The sequence below is a fragment of the Mugil cephalus genome, chromosome 5 (assembly GCF_022458985.1).
Source record: "Mugil cephalus isolate CIBA_MC_2020 chromosome 5, CIBA_Mcephalus_1.1, whole genome shotgun sequence".
NCBI lineage: Eukaryota > Metazoa > Chordata > Actinopteri > Mugiliformes > Mugilidae > Mugil > Mugil cephalus.
In genome coordinates, this window is record NC_061774.1 from 11,933,733 (window position 1) to 11,952,965 (window position 19,233).

General features: G+C 41.4%; 2 protein-coding genes across 4 annotated transcripts in view; both read left to right on the top strand.

Moving 5' to 3' along the window:
* Positions 1-245: 245 nt before the first annotated feature.
* On the top strand, positions 246-2,868 carry LOC125008195 (small integral membrane protein 32-like). The gene is made up of 2 exons (XM_047585319.1): positions 246-943; positions 1,225-2,868. Exon 2 carries the CDS (start codon positions 1,259-1,261, stop codon positions 1,598-1,600), a length of 342 nt encoding a protein of 113 aa, XP_047441275.1. The 5' UTR covers positions 246-943; positions 1,225-1,258; the 3' UTR covers positions 1,601-2,868.
* Positions 2,869-3,615: 747 nt separating this feature from the next.
* LOC125007688 (protein diaphanous homolog 1) overlaps positions 3,616-19,233 on the top strand; it is an 86,375-nt gene continuing 70,757 nt past the window's right edge. For 2 of the 3 annotated variants that reach the window (XM_047584426.1, XM_047584427.1), the window contains exon 1: positions 3,618-4,632. In XM_047584426.1, the coding sequence (XP_047440382.1) occupies positions 4,534-4,632 (99 nt within the window). In that variant the 5' untranslated portion in view covers positions 3,618-4,533. Of the gene's footprint in view, positions 4,633-19,233 lie in introns of all 3 variants that reach the window. The other variant, XM_047584429.1, reaches the window with a different exon arrangement.

The window sequence follows — 19,233 nt, forward strand, 5'->3', positions numbered from 1 at the left end:
AGCTTTCTCTCATCACCCCTAAAATTATATGAAGAACACTGTTGACCGCCAGTTGAATTGATAAGATAGATAGATAGATAGATAGATAGATAGATAGATAGATAGATAGATAGATAGATAGATAGATAGATAGATAGATAGATAGATAGATAGATCATCTCCGTGTTTCTCTCTCTCCCCCCTCTCTGTGTGCGTGTCTGTTTGTCTTTCTCCCTCCCTCTCTCTGTCACAGATAGCACAGGAAACCCAGGAAGGCAGAAGAAAGGAAGCTCTTCACGACCCCTGCGTGCTGTCGTGTTTTGTCATCGATTAATGCTTCCTTCATCTCATTTTAGTGGTACTGGATCAATAAATCTTTAACGCCGGACCATCGGAGTTATCAGTTCAACAATACCGATCGTTTTAGTGATAACAAAGGCGTTCAAATAATGGTAGGGGAAACGGGAGCCGCTACTGATTTCTCTGCGCCCTGGACGCACCAAAACAGGCGATCTTGTATTGCGCACCACGACGCACAAGGCACGTGTGCGCGCCGGTTATCGTCGATGAACTTCACCACCTCTGCCAGACCCTAGAGTCATTTGGATATCTACTGCCGCCTGCGATAAGGCAGCCGTTGCTCTGCCGCACGCCTGGAAGGACGATTTGGATTCAGAAGCCAACAAGTGGAAACTGTCAGCGTATTGTTTTAGGGGGGTCTTGGTCTGCGCTCGCACGTGGATTTGGTCAGTTTTGTTTTTGATGTGACCCGTAACGCCGAGGTATAAAGCCCTCGCCTCTCATCTGGTCTGTGGGTGCAGATTTGAGCCCATCGACCTGCTGATTCTTTACGGCGCGTCCTCGGCGACGCTGGAGCAGACAGAGCCGGGGACTCTGAGGAATGCGGAGCCGAGATTTTGTCTTTTCCAGCTCACCTGCGGAACTCTTCGCAGCTCACTCCAAAGTAAGTGAGGCGGAGTCCACAGTTTTTACTTGACAGTGACTCCAGCCTAGTTTGTGCTATTTTAATAATGACACCAGTGTCTTGAGCTGTGCCGTGTGGATTATGTATCAGTGACCTTGTCAGTCATGAGGTATTTGGAATGCGTGTGTCCCTGGATAACAACGTTCGTATGCAAAATTCCTAGAGTGTGTCACACAGTGGTCATTACAGATTATTTTATCGGTGTAATAAGACTGAACGGTCGGTAGACTACATAACCTCCGTGTGTTTTCATCCTATAGCCGACCGACGCAGCCGGTGAGCCCGCGGAGCGCCATGCTGAGGCAGATACTCCTCAACTCCACCAACACCCCAGACTTCGACCTGGTGCTCATGGCCCAGTCCAGCACACACGCCCCCTCCTCCCTGAACGCCTCCCACGGCGGCTCGGTGAGCGTGGCCGCTCTCCTGAGACCCACCACGGGGAGAGGAGGAGGAGGGCTCCGGGAGGGCGAGTTCCACAAACCGGACCTGATCACTTACATAGTCATGTGCCTACTGCTTTTCCTCTTGGTGCTGCTCATTGTATTCTTCATCAACTGCCAGCTCCGAAACTCTTTCTTCGCCTCCATGCCATATGACAGGTCACTGAGAGAGGCCCGGAGCTCCTACAAATAGGCCAGACCACCAGAAGAAACTCCGGGATTCTTTGTATTTAGTGAGACTCATGTGGGAATTTAAGGATTACCCACGGACTGCTGCTACTGCGCACATTTGGACACATGATGTTGTTGCCTTTGTCTGGGACACATTAAGGGAAATAATCCGGAGTCAGCCAGGAAGTGTATCACACGTTTTCACTTCAAGGGCCGCAGTCACACCCCCCAAACGAAAAGTCTTATCAGTGTTGTGGGTCTACGTCAGGTGCAGGGAAACAGTATAATTTCTGATCAAATTAGTGACTCATAGGGCCTGCACTTTCCAGTTGCCCAAATAATGTGAAACAATCCATCATCCGCCGTAGCCCTCCTGCGCTCCCCACCGAGCAGAAACACATTTACAGTGCTCCCAAGCTCATACTAACACGTCTAATTGCCTACAAATTAGACATGGCAAATGCGGGTTGAGTCCATATTCCCAGATATTTGACACTGGCCAACACAGAAAGCCTCTAGGCTGTATCGATTAACTATCTATAAACTATTTGGATCTGTCTTGTCTTGTGAAACAAAACGATTACGATTTTCGACCTCACGTCCATTGTAAAAGATTGTGGGTATACATAAAGATATTCAAATCTGCTTTAAAGAGTCAGTCTTTGCGTCTGTGCACCTGTATTTGAATGGCGACGACTGGAGATGCTGCAGCTGCTGATGTGAAGGGCCAACTGTTTATCATTTAATACCCCGCAGAGACGTTTTTACGAGTGCCACGGGGCTGGCGGTGTTATCGCGCACATTCACTTTTAATTAACCTCTCTCCCACACTTCATAGCGCCAACATCCGGAAGAATGAAGACTCGAGGCTGAAGTATGATGAACCCTGCGCGATAAACCAAACTGCTGTGTGTTTCAGTGCCACCGGTGATGCGCAAATCCTCTCCAATCTTGTTGTTGGAAAACATCTCACACATACCAAGACAGATGAGACTATCTCTGTAATCCTGTGCCTATGTGTGTGTGTGTATGTGTGCGCGCGCGTGATTGCGTGTTCTTACCCAGGTTTGTGTGCGTGTGAGATGAATGGAAACATTGCATTTCGAGTACTTAACCCGAAATTACCCAACTCAAAAGAACCGAGTCAAAAATATGTTGAACTTTCATTCATTCAGTGTCTCCCGAATGCTTCATCTGAAATGTAAATTTCCTTTGAGATCAGCTAAACGTGGTGTTTACTTTTTTTGTCTGTGGTGCATAATCAAAATAAATTGTGGATTTGAGAAGTCATGGATTTAGATCTTTCAGGCGGAGGGCAGATGGCCACATTAACTGACCGATGACTGACTATGACAGATGACCAAATAAATGTCATTTGGAAGACGTTCTGCCAAAAAGAAAGCGATCTTTTAACTTTATTTGACACGCTGTTTTGTCCCCTGTAACACTGCAGAATCTGTCGTTTTTATACTTAACCACTTGGTGGAGCTCCAAGTTTGACAATATAGTTGAAGTGAAAATGGCAAAGGGCCCAAGTCAAATATGTTCATTTTTACAAAAATGAAAAACTGATAGCAAAAACGAAGCAGGCCAACTGTCCTCGACGCACATTTCTGTAAAATGAGTTTCTTGACATGCCTGTAACTTTAACTTAAGTTTTCAACTATAGCTACATTTTGAGCACTAACAGCCTGCACAGGAGATCACAGTACACGTTTTAATTAGCCCACTGGCAATATATTATCATTTATTGAACTATTTATGCTAAATTACAAATTATTTTCTACATCTGGTCGTCCTTAAACGGATTTATTGCTAAGCCGTTGGACTATTTATATGCTAACTTAATGGGCTATCAGTATAGTGCGGTACTACTTGCCAGTAAATGTCTTTCTTCCCACCAATACAGATTTAATGGCCTGTACTGCCTGCTGGTGGTGGCTTACTCTCTACAAAGCTCATCTGACAACTGAATTGTGATCGTGTGTGTACACTACTTCCGCTCATTGTGAATTCAACAGTCTAGATTGTGACACAGTTATGCCACGGCTCACTGGTGCGCGACTTCAATTTGCGTCGTGCAGATCCTGGAGTAGTAACTTTCTTAGTCTAAATTTGTGCGGAAAACTTCGCCATTCTTTTCCCTAATGTATCTTGGACTGCAGTCAAGTTAGAGGTGTCTGTTAGATCGGCTCAGGTGCAGACCGCAGGGCTCAGGCTCAGGCTCCACCCCAACCAGCTCTGAGTCAGTCCGGACTGTCAGGAGGAAACGAACAGGAAGACGCTTATACTCGTCTCCCCGCTGTCAAACAGGGGTTAAAAAGTTAACTGAACTTTTCGTAAACATGGGAACACAACTAGGAGCACACCGTCGACCCTAGTCACCCACAACACAAACTCGTCGTCCGTGCTGCGGTCGCCGAGGCAACTCGTGGAAGTGGAAAGATAGGAGTTATTTTTGTTTTTGTTTCTCGTACCTAACGTTACGGTAGCCGACGAGCTAGCTCAGCTAAAGCTAACGTTAGCTCGGCTAGTGTCGCAAATGTTTTGGGCTTAAAATTCACTTTGTTAACACCTCGGCTTCGGTTACAAGTGCGAAATAGAAACGCCAAGTCCGAATTTGTGTTTTATCGACGCAGCAGGTTGTGTTTGTACTTTTCATCCAGAGGACTTGGGGCCGTGCTTTGAATTTCCCTCCCTCAGTGATACAGACGGGAGGCTTAGCGAAGGGGCTCGTTCGGAGTGGCTGTAGCTGGCTTTCCTCCAAATCATTAGCAACACCGTGCTCATCGCGGCTAGTTAGTTAGCCAGCAACTAGCCTAGGCCCCAGGGGAATTACCACGTAGGGTTTTCTAAAGTTAAAACTCTTTAACTTTGTGCCAAGAGCGACCGGAGATTACTTCTACACGTGTTTATCTTGACACCCAATTCAAGGAAGCGGATTAATTTATAAATATGGATCAAAACCAGGGGAATTCAGCCTCAGCTGCTGGTTCCAAGGAGAAGAAGAAATCAAAGAAGAACTACGAGGATGGAGATGGCAAAAAGAAATTTGTGAGTATTTGCGTGGTTCAACTTCCTGCACATTGATAATTTCACTGTGAAGCTTTGACGAAATGTGTAGACCGAGCTTCACTGATAGTTAGACCTTCTTCCTCTCAGTTTTCAGGTGAAGTTCCAAAAGAACAAACTCCCATACCTGTAATTACTTTCCCCCTCTAAAGCTGTCACTAGAATTTGAAAGGTGGCCCCGTGGGATTCACAATTCAGGTCAAAGTGCTAGTAAATGTCAGCATATGAGGAAGTGTCTAGCACTCAACTTTGATAACTTGAACTTTGCAAGAAACATTAAATCGTGTGCTCTAAGGTTTTGAAACATGTCAAAACACGACTGATCCTTTGTGAACACTATATGCAAAAAGTAAAACACTTAAGCAGAACTGTGGCAAGGTGTGTCTTAACTGAAGCTGGCTTAATCATAATGACCTCATCTAGTTTTTACCTGACTGTCAGCATTTGTGATTCAGTTAGGTGTTGAAGCAGTGATGTCTGTCATCAGCTAGTGCAAACTGTTGTGTAATTCAACCCCTTGGTTGTGTCTGGCAACAGGTGAAAACTGATATTGTACACAGTGACAAATGGTAACCATAGAGGATGCACAGACCAAATAAACAATTCTACCCCCCACACACACAATTAGTTTTGGGTAGTTTTAGAGCTTTTATTTGTTATCCTCAGGGGTAACCACACAAACTGTTACGACACAGATAAATACAGAACAGTTTGTTCAGGCCTTTTGTTCAGAACTTTTTCATATAAATAGTACCACTTGGGCATGAACCTAGTAGCACACGTGCCTGGTAACTGCGTTGCAGCCCCACTTTGTTAAAGGCCTGTTTTTGATGACTAGGAATGACATTTTAGTTGCGGTTACATATTTAGTCACTGTTGTGGTGACATGCTGTCCATACTGTAAACTTATGGTTTTATATTTATTCTGTCCTTTCAGTTTCACTGACCACTCAGTAGTCGAATTTAAAGGACATTTTTGGTAGTGATTCTAATCGTCATATCAATGCCAATGTATACCCAGGGTTAGGTAGGGTTTTAAGTAAACATGAGTCATAAACAGAAACCAATTGTGCAATGTCCCTGCGATAACAGTGCGTACAGAATGTGTGAGTGTGTGGCTGTGTTTGCAGATAGACAGGCCGCATTATTATTGGGAAATGCCCTGACTGCAGTATATCACTAACAGAAATAACTTATTTTGGCAATATCTTTATTACATCATTGTCAGAGGTCAGACAGGGGTGAAGGGTGTGGAATTAGGTTTGGTCTACAGCGTGACATCAGCACTCTCTCACCTGTCTTTACTCTTTACTTGACCTCTCTGTAACTCCATTGTGTTTCTTTTCACTTCTTCATAAGCATACCACTGACAATAACATTTTTTGTCATCCTCATTCCTTTGTCATCTTGTGCTTCATCAGTTTAGGTTGTCATCGCTCTCACTAGATAAGTCACAGATTTTGGAGGAATCTCGGATGAGATAGGTGCTTGTTTTTGTTTTACAGAATGTGTTGTTGGGACGACTTCAGCTAGTTTGGGCATTAAATTAACTGCTGCTGTTTATAGCAGGCAAATTCTAAGACAGGCGGCCCTTTATGTATTTTATGTCACCAAAATAAGCGTTTTCATCTTTAGACCCATCACAAACAAGTGTTTCAAATGTTCCCTGCCCTCAAAATTAACACCTGTAAAAATGACTTTGGTCACTTTCTGTCCTTACATTAACAACTTTCCCAGGCAATCAGACCGCAAGTAACCAGCTTAAAGCACAGGTGTGACTACGGTGTTTGAGTGATTTGATCTCGGACCACATTTGGCATATGCATGTTTGGGCACATTCCTTCAGTGGTGTGAACACGCAATGTGTTTTAGGTCATATTCAAGACAACCTACTCAGGCTCTTGTGTAAGTGGGGCTTTGCCTCATTCATTCAGAAAAAAAACAACATGCAACAGCTATATAAAAAAAAACAAAAAAACAATCGCATGAAAAGGACAAACCACTGTAAGTGATGTGTCCCCATTAGCAATGATTTTAAAATATTTATATACTAATTAATAAATAATTAAAAACAGAAATGAGCAGTGCACTGTGTGATTCCATCATAAAAACAAACCCTGCAGTGGTTAATTATTAATTAAGTTATGTATTTCTTCAATAATGACCAGGGTCTGTGCCCCAAATGATGCCGGTGTTTATTTGCCTACAGGACGCTAGGGTGAGATTGGAGCTCAAGTGCTGACTAGTGACACATGTCACATGTGTGACTAGGGACACATAATAATAATAATAATACATTTTATTTGTATAGCACTTTTCCAGAACTCAAAGACACTTTACAGACAAGAAAGAAAGAAAAAAAAAAACATTAAAAAAACAATGCAGGAGGAGATGCATTTAATGCCAAGTGTGACCCAGGTACTTAAAGCTGGCCACTTGTGATTGGATTCCGCAGGTCAGATGTTAATGCAAGGTCCGAACGTTACTACCCCCCATAAAACATACTGTGTTCTAATGCTCCCCTGCTGTGTGCAGGCAGGTCTGTAATCCAGAGCCTGTGTGAGTTGATGTTTGTTTGCTTCAGATCACGCGCTGGCTTTGGCATATGTAACCTGCACTTATGTTTAACAGGAATTATTAACATGGTTCACAATGCGTACAGGTAGATCGGTGGCTGAACATACTCCAGGGATTTATCTTGAAACCGAAAGAAGGTCATTTTAGCTCCCATTAGAGCTATCTGTGTTCTCCAGGCCCACAGGGACACAAAGGATCATCATCCATGAATGCTGTTGATATAAACAAGCTGGCTCAATCTAGCAGGCAGGCACAGTGTGGATTAGCCAGGGATCACTGGCTGGGAGAGTTTTTTGACATACAAAGTGAATTATGAATCCCAGATTCTGGCTCTGGGTCACCTTGTTGAGCTTACCAGGTTGTCTGATTTTCTTCTTGCAGGAAGAAGGTTTGGTTGATCAGAGAGGTTTGACTTTTTTCTCCCCTTGGTTAGGAATGTTATTTACCAAGGGGAGAAATAACTTATATTTGGAATGAGTTAAGCAACTTGCATATTTTGCTCAAGTGTCCTTACATTATTTTTGGAGATTGCTCGGTTACTTATTAGCTACGTCCATTTCATGTGATCTGTCAGTCTGTTATTATCATGGGGTGGATTTTGGGCCACAATGATGAATGAACTTTCAAAGATTAAAGCTATGTCAAAGAATAATTTTCATTACTTAAAGTTGTACTCTATTAGGAAGCGATAATTTCCATAATTCTGCTTATCATTATATAGCATGTAACTTGTAAGTTCCAAAATCACATCAATATGCTGGATGCGTATTACACATTGCCTGCGACTGGAGGAAGACCGACCTGCTGTGGTTGGTGACAAAATGAGTGTGTAAGCACAACCTATTTTTTTCCTTTCATTAAATATTCACTGAGTTGGAAAATTTGCTAACTAGATCATACATGCAATCTCAACCTGCCAGTTGGATTACTTCTATCACCTTACATATAGAGACTGGGACTGATTTGATTTACTTTCATATCAGTTATTATTATGGTATATTATATCATTAATGGGGAGTTTCACATATCAACTTACGAGATGGATTCCCTCCTTTAGTCTGTCAGTAGACGTAATATGTACATTGTCATGGTGATTATTGAACCCATGTGCTTAACTGAGGTAATGCTCTAAGTTAAGGCAACCGCAGACAACCACAATGCACTGTGAGTGAAATAATCAGGCTGTTGTTTTCCTTTTTGTCTGTATGACTTGAATATGGTTCTCTATTTGGGTGCTCATATTTTTGACACTTAGTATTAGTTCTAAGTGTTGGATGTCAGTTAATGTCCAGCTTTTTTACCATTAAAGATCTGATAGCAACAATAAGTGCATCTTCCTTCAAGCTTTAAATCTGGTGTTTGCCTGTGCAGCAGTGCACCTACATCCTGGGGGAACCACCTCAGCAAATGCTTTTTTTTACAATAGCGTGACAATTGAAGCTAGTGAGGTCATGACTCTTTAGTCACACTTGAGTCTTGACTCAAGCAGAGCAGTTGGAGATTTGTTCCTCAGTAGATAGTAGGTGTCTTTTGCCTCTTTCTTATAACTCATGTCTGCTCTCTTCCTTGGCACACACACACACCTAGGCACACAGAGACACTGTTTCCTGTTCTGTACATCTCAGGGGAAGAAGGGCATACTGTGAGCCGAAGAATAGGATGACTGAGTGCCAGCGTGAAACTGGAGTGGTTAATGGACTGCTAGTGGCAGGGGCCTCTTGGCGCAGAGTGAACGACAGTATTTTACAGAGAAGTGCTGAACGAGGAAAGCAAGTGAGCCATCAGTGAGCATTGACTGGGGGAGGCAGACATCAAGAGGGAGGGAAGGAAGGACAGCGTGTGACAAAAAAAGCTAAAGACAGTGTGGGAAAGTGCCTGAAAAGAGAAATGCATATAAGGAGATTAAGGAAAGCAGACATACACAGTAGTGGGTGTGTAGTGAGTTATAATAAGTTACATGTGGTGTGAAGCTTAAATGACTGCGATGATTCAAAAAGATTATTGTTACAGAGTCCCATAGAGAAGGGAACGTCTACACTTTTCAGAACATGTTGCACCTGTGGCCACATGCCAGTGATTTGATTGCATTTGAGTTTTTATGCCTCTGTGCCACAGGCATTATGCTTGAATGGCTTTAGGTCATCTCCCATTCTTGTGAATACAGTTCTGGCACAAATCTTCACATGAACTGGCTATGAAATGCCAGGCTCGCTGTGACCTTAGAAAGAACTCATAAACGTCATACTTTGAAGGAATTTCTTCAAATCTGGCACAGACCTTCACTTGGATTCAAGAATGAACTGATTACATTTTGATGATCAAATGCCTGTGATCACTGTGACCTCACAAACATGTATTTTGTGTTCTGATCTCAAGGCCATAGGTCAACTTCTTCATGTTCTGCAGCGATACATGGAAGTTCTTCCTGACATTAAGCACATGACATGAATGTGATATGCAAAGTGACTGATTGGTGGAAGCATACAACCATAGATAGATAGATTACTTTATTCATCCCTGAAGGCAAATTAAGTCGTCATAGCAGTCTGGTATTTGAGTACAATAAAATACAATAGAATAAAATACTGAGATAGAAAAATAAAAGCAAAAATAAAAACACAGAAACACAGTGCAGTGGCAAGATGATGGCAGGAGTGCTAATGATATAATATTATTGTAGTTAAACAGTATATAAAAGCAGTATAGTATATTATGATATATAGTATAAATATAATACATGCATATAAGTACTTGACTATACAAAATATACTTGAAGTGCAAAGGTGACAGGTAGATTTGGTTGAGTTCTGTGATGGTGGCTCTCACAGATGTAGATGAGTCGGTGCATATTTAAGCACATATACTGTCAACACCAGATACTCCAGCAACTGTAGGACAGAAAAGAAAGTCAGTTCACTAATTTGTCTGCACTATTTTTGTGGCAAAGGTTAGCTAGAGTCTACGAGCCATGCTAATACTTGTATCCCTCCTGAAACACTAACTTTGTTGTCGCCAAGAACATGTTTTACACTTTATGCAGCTCCAATGCTTACAAAAGCAGAAACATTTAATGCAGTTGCATGCATGTTTGCTGACAGACTGCTCGAATGCTTGGTGGATGATTGATCTCATTTTAAACACCACTTTATAAATACCAAGGATACTTGTGTGTAGTAGTCTCTGCTCCATTCTACCTGCACTGTACGTATCAAAAAAGAGCAGCTGTTCTCTGAATCCTGTTCCTACTGAGTGAGAGAACCAAGTTGTGTAATAAAAGTACGAGTGACCAATTTGTTGGGACAGGCTCACAGTGGAATGCAGAGCCACGACACCACTAAAATACCTTTCTCAGAAAGGAATCTCACCTCCAGCTGATTAGTTGTTAGATCTTCTCTCAGGCTTGACTGTGAGTCTGTGTCTTCAGGTAACATCATATTAAAAGGCACCGGTTTGTTAAAGGCCTATTGGTAAAGGAAGTTCAGTTCAGTATGATACTTCTGTTTGTTTTATTCTGTGATCCACATTGTACAGTCACAATAGTCTCATTTGCAGTTTTATCTAGGCAGGAACAGAAACTCAGACAGTGAGTTCTACCTGGGATGTTTTAGCTGTGCACCAGTTGTTTTCAGTTAGCTATAGCGGGCTGGTGGGTTAACTTGTAAAGTTGGGCAGACAAGATATGATTTTCATTTTTTATTTTTACTGTGCTTTAGTTCACTCTCCATGTGTTAAAAAGCTTTTATGCAAACCCAGAATTTACAAATTATCTGCTCTCTACATTGACAATTCATACAAGACAAAAACACTATTATGATTAAGGTCTTTACTGAGAAAAATAACTTAGGTCAAACAATGTCAGCCAGGCATTTGATTTGGACAAAAACTGACATTCGCATGTAGTATATAATTAGAAAAAACTATTTATACGCTAAAAATGCAATGTCAAATTTGTTTTTGAGCTAAGTTAATAATTGGATTTGCATTTGATCTCTGAGAAATGGGAATCTAAAATTTATTGGAACGTAAAGCGAATGAATAGATAATGGAAGCAACTGTTACTTGCAGCTCCAGTGAAACAGCTTGTGCTATTTATGAAGACTTAAGCCATTTTGTCAATATTCATTAATTAGTGTACTTTCTGTTAAAGACTGGCTGACTGTTAATGACGTGGTTAGGCTTTGTTAGCATTGTGCCTCACTGAGTGGAGTCACTGAGGACAAGTTTGGTGTTGCTGTCTCTCAGTTTGTCTCACACGGGTGTAGCTTAAACACACTTTGTGCATTTATGGGAATTTGCGGTGGGGATGGCGTAGCTTGTGGCTGTTTTTCAGTGAAAATACATGAAAATATGAAGCAGCTTAGATTTTTCTGTTCAAACATTGTATGTGTTCATTTATTAATATGCTAATTTCTTCATCTGTCAACTCTTACTTCTCTTTATTTTTTTTCTAGTTGTGTACACACACTTGCATGCATGCACACTCATACACGAGGACCAATGTCCGTGTTTCCTCCTCTTGTATTATTTCTCAAATTCTGAGGGCTGTGACAGGAAGTTGTGCAAAAATAGCGAACAGGATGCTTCCTTATTCGTCCCCACTATTGCTTACCCTTATCTCTCTCAATCCCTCCTTTCCATCAATTGTAAGAAAGTTCCAGTGGACTAGCAAATATGTTGACTGACTTTGAAGCACTGGGTGCTTTAGAGGCATTAATGATGCTAAAGGATAGAAAGGATTTTTTTTCAATGGCGCCAAATGGACCAGTTTGCAATATTTGCACTGAGGAACTGCATTATATTTAGTAGACTACCTGACTAAAATCAGACTGAATGCAAACCATGGCAGTATCCTCTATTGGAGCTGTGTTACTCCACTGGTTTATTTGCATATTGTCACCAGCTGGACATAACACAACTTGTCAACGCTTTAAGCATCATCTCGACTCTTTAATGAATACATGACCATAACAACACCGTGCTTCCGAGAACCCAGGTGAGGAGCCCAGTGGGTCTTAAAATGTGTGGAAATATTTCACAAAAGGTGAAGCCCATGCTTCAACATGCAAAATATGTAAGTCCGTCCTGAAATACAAGTAAATTACTACTGCAGTGCCTGCTCATCTGAAAAGGCATCCACTGACGCCAGCAGAGGAACTCTCGACAGCAGTCAATTAAACATTAAACGTCCTGTGGTAACAGAGATATGGAGGCTGCAGAACAACAATTCAGTTTGCTGGCTTCACGCTGTGGAGCACTATTAAATTACTATATATATACACACACAAAGCATTTCTTTTTACAGTTTTTTTTTTTTGTTGTTGTTAGTGACGTCATGATGTTGACTTGACCTTCATCACATAATAGTTGACTTTTGTGCAACCCCTAATGTAAATGTACACTTTTTACTTGGGGTCGAGGGTAAGTTGGTCTACAGCTACATCAGGTGTTATTTTACAAATATCAGTACGAATACATGAGCACATTATCAGACTAATACTTGATATTGGTGTTTGTACTGGTGCATCTTTGCTCTTGAGTGAGTGTGTGTGGGAGTGCGTTCGTGCGTGTGTGCGTCTCTTACTTGTGTTGTGTATGGGGGGGGGCTTAGTTAGGATTACAGTGTCAGTCCTCCTCCATGGCTCTCCCCAGTCTTTCCTTGAGCGATTACAGCTAATCTCATACTGCTATGTGTCTCACCTTGACTGTAAACGGTACAGGTCCATGGGATGTTCTCACGAATATGTGGTGAGGACAGTGCTTGTTGCTTGGTTCTTGGAAATCACGTTTGCTGCTGGACACACATCCACACCTTTTGTTGTCTCGGTGAACCTGAAATGTGTTCTCACTTCATAGTGTAGTTTATATTGAATGGAACTAGACTAGACTTTAATTTTGCCCCCACAAACTTTGTGGCCATACAAAGACACACACTGTATTTAGAAGAGAAACACAGAGATGAGATTAATAATAATTTTCAAATAAATTCCTTAATGTTGGATTTGTGTGTCATAAGATGACAGTGAAAGTTTGAGATTGTGATGTGTCCTGACTGATGTTGTAGTTGGCATGTAAGTCGATGTGCTCTGTGGCAGTGTCATCACTTCTAAGACTCTAAGTCCTACAGGCTACCAACAGTATTTAAGAGACACTGGATGCCACCATCTAGTCTTTCTTTTAATGTGTAATGAATTATTAAAAAATCTAATTACAGAGTAAGCTGACAGTGGTGATGGAGTTTTGAAACCTGTAAGCTTTCAAAGGTACAGATTGTTTTAAGCGTTACTGTATCAGCTCTGAGTGAGAGAATTGGCAATAATCCTGTGGAAAAAGTGTTCAGTCCTCAACCACTAAAGGGCGGTAACACATATTGAGTGTGTATTGATAATTTTTTTCACCGCCTTATTATTTTGTTCCATCTAAATAGCACCTCAAAAAAGAAAATATATTTGATTCCGGGAAGTTCTATTGCACAGTCTAATAACTATCTTGATAGGCTTGCTTGTGGTTTAGTTATTTGCATATATTTCAGGTGGATATATATAAAACTCTTCTGTTCAAACTAGCCAGACATTTATTTTTACATTCGCAACTGCATTTGACTTTGGAAAGAGTATTTAAAAATACATTTTGTTTTTTAGTTCTCCTTTTTTTTGCCGTCTCAAATTTACCACCTGCCTTTTGATGGCCTAATTGAATTATTTGCATTTAATATCTGTGACTAAGATCTCCTTCCTTTAAATGTAAATGTTCTGTAACACATATACCAGTCAGACATAGTATTATGAGCTCCTCCCGAATATTGTGTAGGTCTCCCTTGTGCCTTTGAAACAGTTGCGACTCATTGGTCAATGGACATGGGCATTCTGAGGGTGTGATGTCTGGAAACACGGTGTTGTTAGTGGTCGTCCTTAGGGTCCTATGGGTTGAGGGGAGGGGCCTCTGTGGACCACAGATTCTTGATCAGTTTGGGATGTAGTGAATTTGGAGGCCAGGTCATCACCTTTAGATGTTTTTTTATTTTTAATTGTTCCTAAAAACCTTTGTGTGTGTGTGTGTGTGTGTGTGTGTCTGACTGCATCCTGCTGGGGATGTTTGGCAACACAAGTGTATGGATGATGAGCACTCATGCAGAACACATGCCCCACTTGGACTGACATACTCATGATATACAGAGCAGTGAGTGCACTCAAGTGCACCTTGAGTCTGGGTCAGTGAGGCATTAAAATTTGTGACTTAATGAAGATTATCTGAATTTGATAAAATGTAAGAAAGCAGCAGTGGGCATCTTGATTTTTACAAACTTTTCAGAGGTTGCTTGAAAGTTAATATTGCTCAAATAAGAAATTGTGCTCTGATAAAAAAATTGTCATCTTTTTTTCTACATGATATCAAAATTGGAACTGTGCTCTTGAGCAATGCAACCTTTACATAGCTTTGTGAGTGTGTAATACATCAGTGTCGTTGGTAATTTCCTGCTTGGGCTGCATGCGTAGGAAACTTCAGCTGTGTCTGGGTGTGGCTGCCTACTGTAAGCCCTGCTTCCCCCTCTACACTCAGTAGGTAGCCATGGCAACTTTGTTAGCAATATTAGCCTGTGGTTAACAAGATCACACGCCACACACACTATACTCTATCGCCACAACCGTCCTTTTCTTTCAGCTGCATGTTGAATTGCCAGAGCTTTTCGAACGTGCCATCAAGATGATACAGCCATTGTTCATCAGTAAATGCACAGTAGAAGGACCATTGCATTTTTACATACTGTCATCACTAGCATTGGGCGCTGTCAGACATTCATTGGTAATGATTCCTGATGTTTATACTTAACAGTAGATTTGCGGTTACTCTTCCTTTAATAAATGAGATTAAAGTTAATAATAAAATGGCTCAGTGCTGTAGCTGTGCTCTGTATACATTTATGTTGTAAAACCTGCAAAGTGATCACGGCTCCTTGTTAACTCTCACTGGGAGGAAGTGAGAGTCACAGGCTGACTCATGGTTGTTACTGAAGTGTTTGGTGTGTACGAGCTCTGCCGTCTCACATACAGGTCACACGTTTAAGTAGAAGGTTCTGGATATTTCCACTAAATCTACATTTTATTGACATGTTTGTGGTCATAACCCCATTAGTGTTTGAGGGACTAACAACAGTTGAAATTGTTGGAACTATTAGAACAATCTATTCTTTTTATAATATTCTAAAATGATTAAGAAAAAGGGCACCACCAATTACTTGTCTTGGAGTATCTTGAATAAAAGATACTCATATGTTTTTGTGTTTGTCAGTAAAACCAGTGAGCTTATTTGTCACTTATGCTATATTTCATTGGTAGCTCAGTGGGGTAAGAACAAGAGTCATTTGTTTGGCACTCATTGGACTTTAGTAAGAGCCAACGTGTAGTGCAACTCTTTGTTTTTATTGACCTAACCAGCCGTATCAGTCTTTTAATTGGGTCAAATTGCATTCCATTCCCCAATAAACAGCTTCAGTGACATGATACAACAACAAAAGTCATTTGCCTTATTTGTAAATAATGTATACCATACCCTACCATACCATCGCATTTGTTGTATCTGCCATAAAATACATTTGTCCACGTGCAGCATTTCCATTAACCAAACATGAGAGATGGTCTGACAGAGCTGCGGATACTTCATTAATTTCCCAGTAAAAGTGGCCACTCTGCTTTCTGTCATTCAGCCTTTGCTTAGTTTTCATTCTTGGCCTAAATTGTATAATCTGTCTCCCTACTCTTAGGCTCTAGGTATCTTAATATGCACAGAGAGCTTCGGGTGTGCACACACATAAGGAAACAGCAGCAGCACTGTGTGAATGGCTCATTATATTGCTGTCATAAGGAAAAGGCAACTGCTGAATATCTTCTCTTGCGCTGTGTGGTGTCACAGACGGACCCACAGACAGAGCCCCTGCCCTGTGTTCCTTTCTTTCTCCACTACCTCTTGGGCTGGATAATAAGCTCCTTTTAGGACACTCACTGTATGTGTATTTTTGAGTAAGTATTTTGTAAACAACTTTTAATTGGGCAACTTCAGGACATAAAATTGCAATACAACAATCAGCAACTGTTAAATTGCAGTTTCTGATTGCATCATCCACCCCTAACAATTTCCAATCGTATTATTTTTCATCAAAGTTTTAGTAAAGCCTCAACTGTTCAGTGGCCTTTAACATGATTCTATGGGTTTCATTTTCTTGGGAGGAGGTGTTAAAAAGACAAAACACTTCACTAGTAGGAAATCTACATAGAGTAACATACATTGGACAGAGAAGTAGCAGCTTTTACAAGTTTCTGATTCTCTCGTTAGAAATGTCACTGCAGTCTCGCGACTGTGCAAAATCAACTGTGCAAAATCTTGCAAGGGAGGCGCTACAGCTGCACACTACACTCATAAGCAATGGAAAAGGTGGTGTATGGAAATCCGGCTTAAGTAGCATCCACATGAATGCCAGGTCCAATGGTTTCACAGCAGAACATTGTATTGTCACAAGATGGCCAGTGTTATTTATTTCTCCCGTCAGTGGTTTTACTGTTATGGCTGATCAATACCCTTCACCCAATGAGCTCCTTGTGCGTGATTAGATGAATCAGCTCATTTGATGGGCATCCTGTGCATGGAGAGCCCTTTGAATTACAACTGAGTAGTTGTGAGTTTGGTGTGTGGCCTCAGTTTGGAAGAAAAAGCTTCAGGGTGTATCTGTTGATAATCTATGGACTAATCATTTGGTCCATATGTTACAAAATGGTTCCCAGACTCTCGGTATTGTCTAGATTGAAATAGAGGGTATGCACACGTGACATCACAGAAGGCTAAGCCTCCGTGGGTACGGACACTGGGTGGCAAAAAGTGACAGTTGGAACATGGAGATTGGCTGCATTAGTTTGAATCAGAGGCTTTAATAGTGTCTAAATTGTAAAATTAATTAAAATAAGGTGAAGAGCTGTTGTGCCATTGATTATACCATCAGAGACATATTTTTATAGATATCTCTGACTCCCAAAGAAGACAGAAGTAACTGAATCACTACATTACTAAGAAGCAATTGAAAACAAGGCACCGAAACCTGGTGCTGTAAGTCATATTTTGTGTCAGGTAATATTAATTTATGCTGTATTTTCCAGATGAAGTCATACCTTAAGTTAAGTTCTGGAGGGCTGTCAGATATATTTGTGGATGTCGACAGTAACTACTTCAGTTCCAACAATAAATGACAATGAAACAACAAACTGAATATTTGTGATCACTCCTCGTCATCCTTTTAATGTCCGGTCGGAGGCGACAGTATTGTATGGCTAATGCTACTTCTCAGTAAAGCTCTTTTATTTAGATATTTTTAGCATGACCTGAAACTGTTCAGTGTAGATGCATTTCAAAGTCTGGCCTGACTCAGACTCTAGTTGCCTTTGACTGTGGGTGCAGATATACTTAACTCTACTTGTGGTTTGTAACCGAAACTTGACAGTTTGTTCAAGTTTTTTGTCTCTTTCTCCCCTCTCTGACTATTATTCAGTTTCCTATGCAATTACCCAGAATCCACTGTGCCTACTGTCAGGTGTATATTTCCGTTCTGTGGGTTGAACAGTACCACAACGTTTTGCATCTGTTTGTGTATTTCTGGCACCGTGTGTTTGTGTGCATGAGCTGGGGATCTGTTACTTATCAGCAGCTGTGAAGGCGGAAACATCCCTCTCCTGACTGCTCTCCCCGTAATCAGGGCGCCTTCTTTTTCTCTCCCTCATCTTTGTTCTTCTTCTTTGCTGCGTGATGTAGTGACGCTAGAGCTTTGCAAGGCCAACTGTTTACATTATAGGTCTGGAGACAGCTGTAGTAGGCTCAAACTAGGATTAGAGTAAGCCTACAATAATCAAATCAATGCGAAGGTAAAGGAAGTGAAAGTAAAGTCTTTGCTTTTTCAGCAGTGTATCATTTCCAGATTCTAGTCATTTAATTGGGGCTACGGGGCAACGCCCGAGGCCTAGCCCCTACAGAAGCAAGCTGTAGGGGCCCCATTGTTATACCGCGTGTTTCTTCTTCTTATTATTTTTCATCTTCCTCATTTTTTTCGTCCCTTAACTCATCCTACAGCTCGAAGACTCCAATGCAAAGATTTTGTCAGAGAAACAGAAGGGACCCCTGTATTTAACTCGCAAGTGTATCCAAAATATTTAGTCTAAAAACATATCAAAGTCTTCAGGAAGGTGTTGGGACTCCCACAGTCTGCGTGCTTTCTCTGATAGGAGCTACCGTTTTGTCACAGCAAGCCCAAATATGTGACCAGTGAAAAGGGGGAAAATCCGCCTATTTCTCCGTGTCTCTCTCTCACACGGCTCAGCGCGGTTCTGTCGTCATTGACGACCACTTTGAGTTGCCATGGCAACCCCTGACCCGCAGGCCTGAGTCACAGCTGAGACCAATTCATTAATCGGGGACTCCTCTGATATCTCTGCTGTTAATACAGCTGATCCCTGCCTCCCATACATTTATGTTACAACAACACACACCAACACACAGGCACACTGTGCTAAATGTGGGTTAAGTGTGCTAACTGTAGGCCAACTGTGCTAAGTGTAGGCTAACTCTGCTAAATGTGGATTAACTGTGCTAACTGTAGGCTAACTCTGCTAAATGTCGGTTAATTGTGCTAACTGTAGGCTAACTGTGCTAACTGTAGGCTAACTCTGCTAAATGTGGGTTGATTGTGCTAACTGTAGGCTAACTGTGCTAACTGTAGGCTAACTCTGCTAAATGTGGGTTGATTGTGCTAACTGTAGGCTAACTGTGCTAACTGTAGGCTAACTCTGCTAAATGTGGGTTAATTGTGCTAACTGTAGGCTAACTGTAGGCTAACTCTGCTAAATGTGGGTTGATTGTGCTAACTGTAGGCTAACTGTGCTAACTGTGGATTAACTGTGCTAACTGTAGGCTAACTCTGCTAAATGTGGGTTAATTGTGCTAACTGTAGGCTAACTGTGCTAACTGTAGGCT

Coding starts and splice junctions, on each gene's coding strand:
- LOC125008195 (XM_047585319.1), top strand. CDS start 1,259: ATGCTGAGGCAGATACTCCTCAACTCCACCAACACCCCAGACTTCGAC.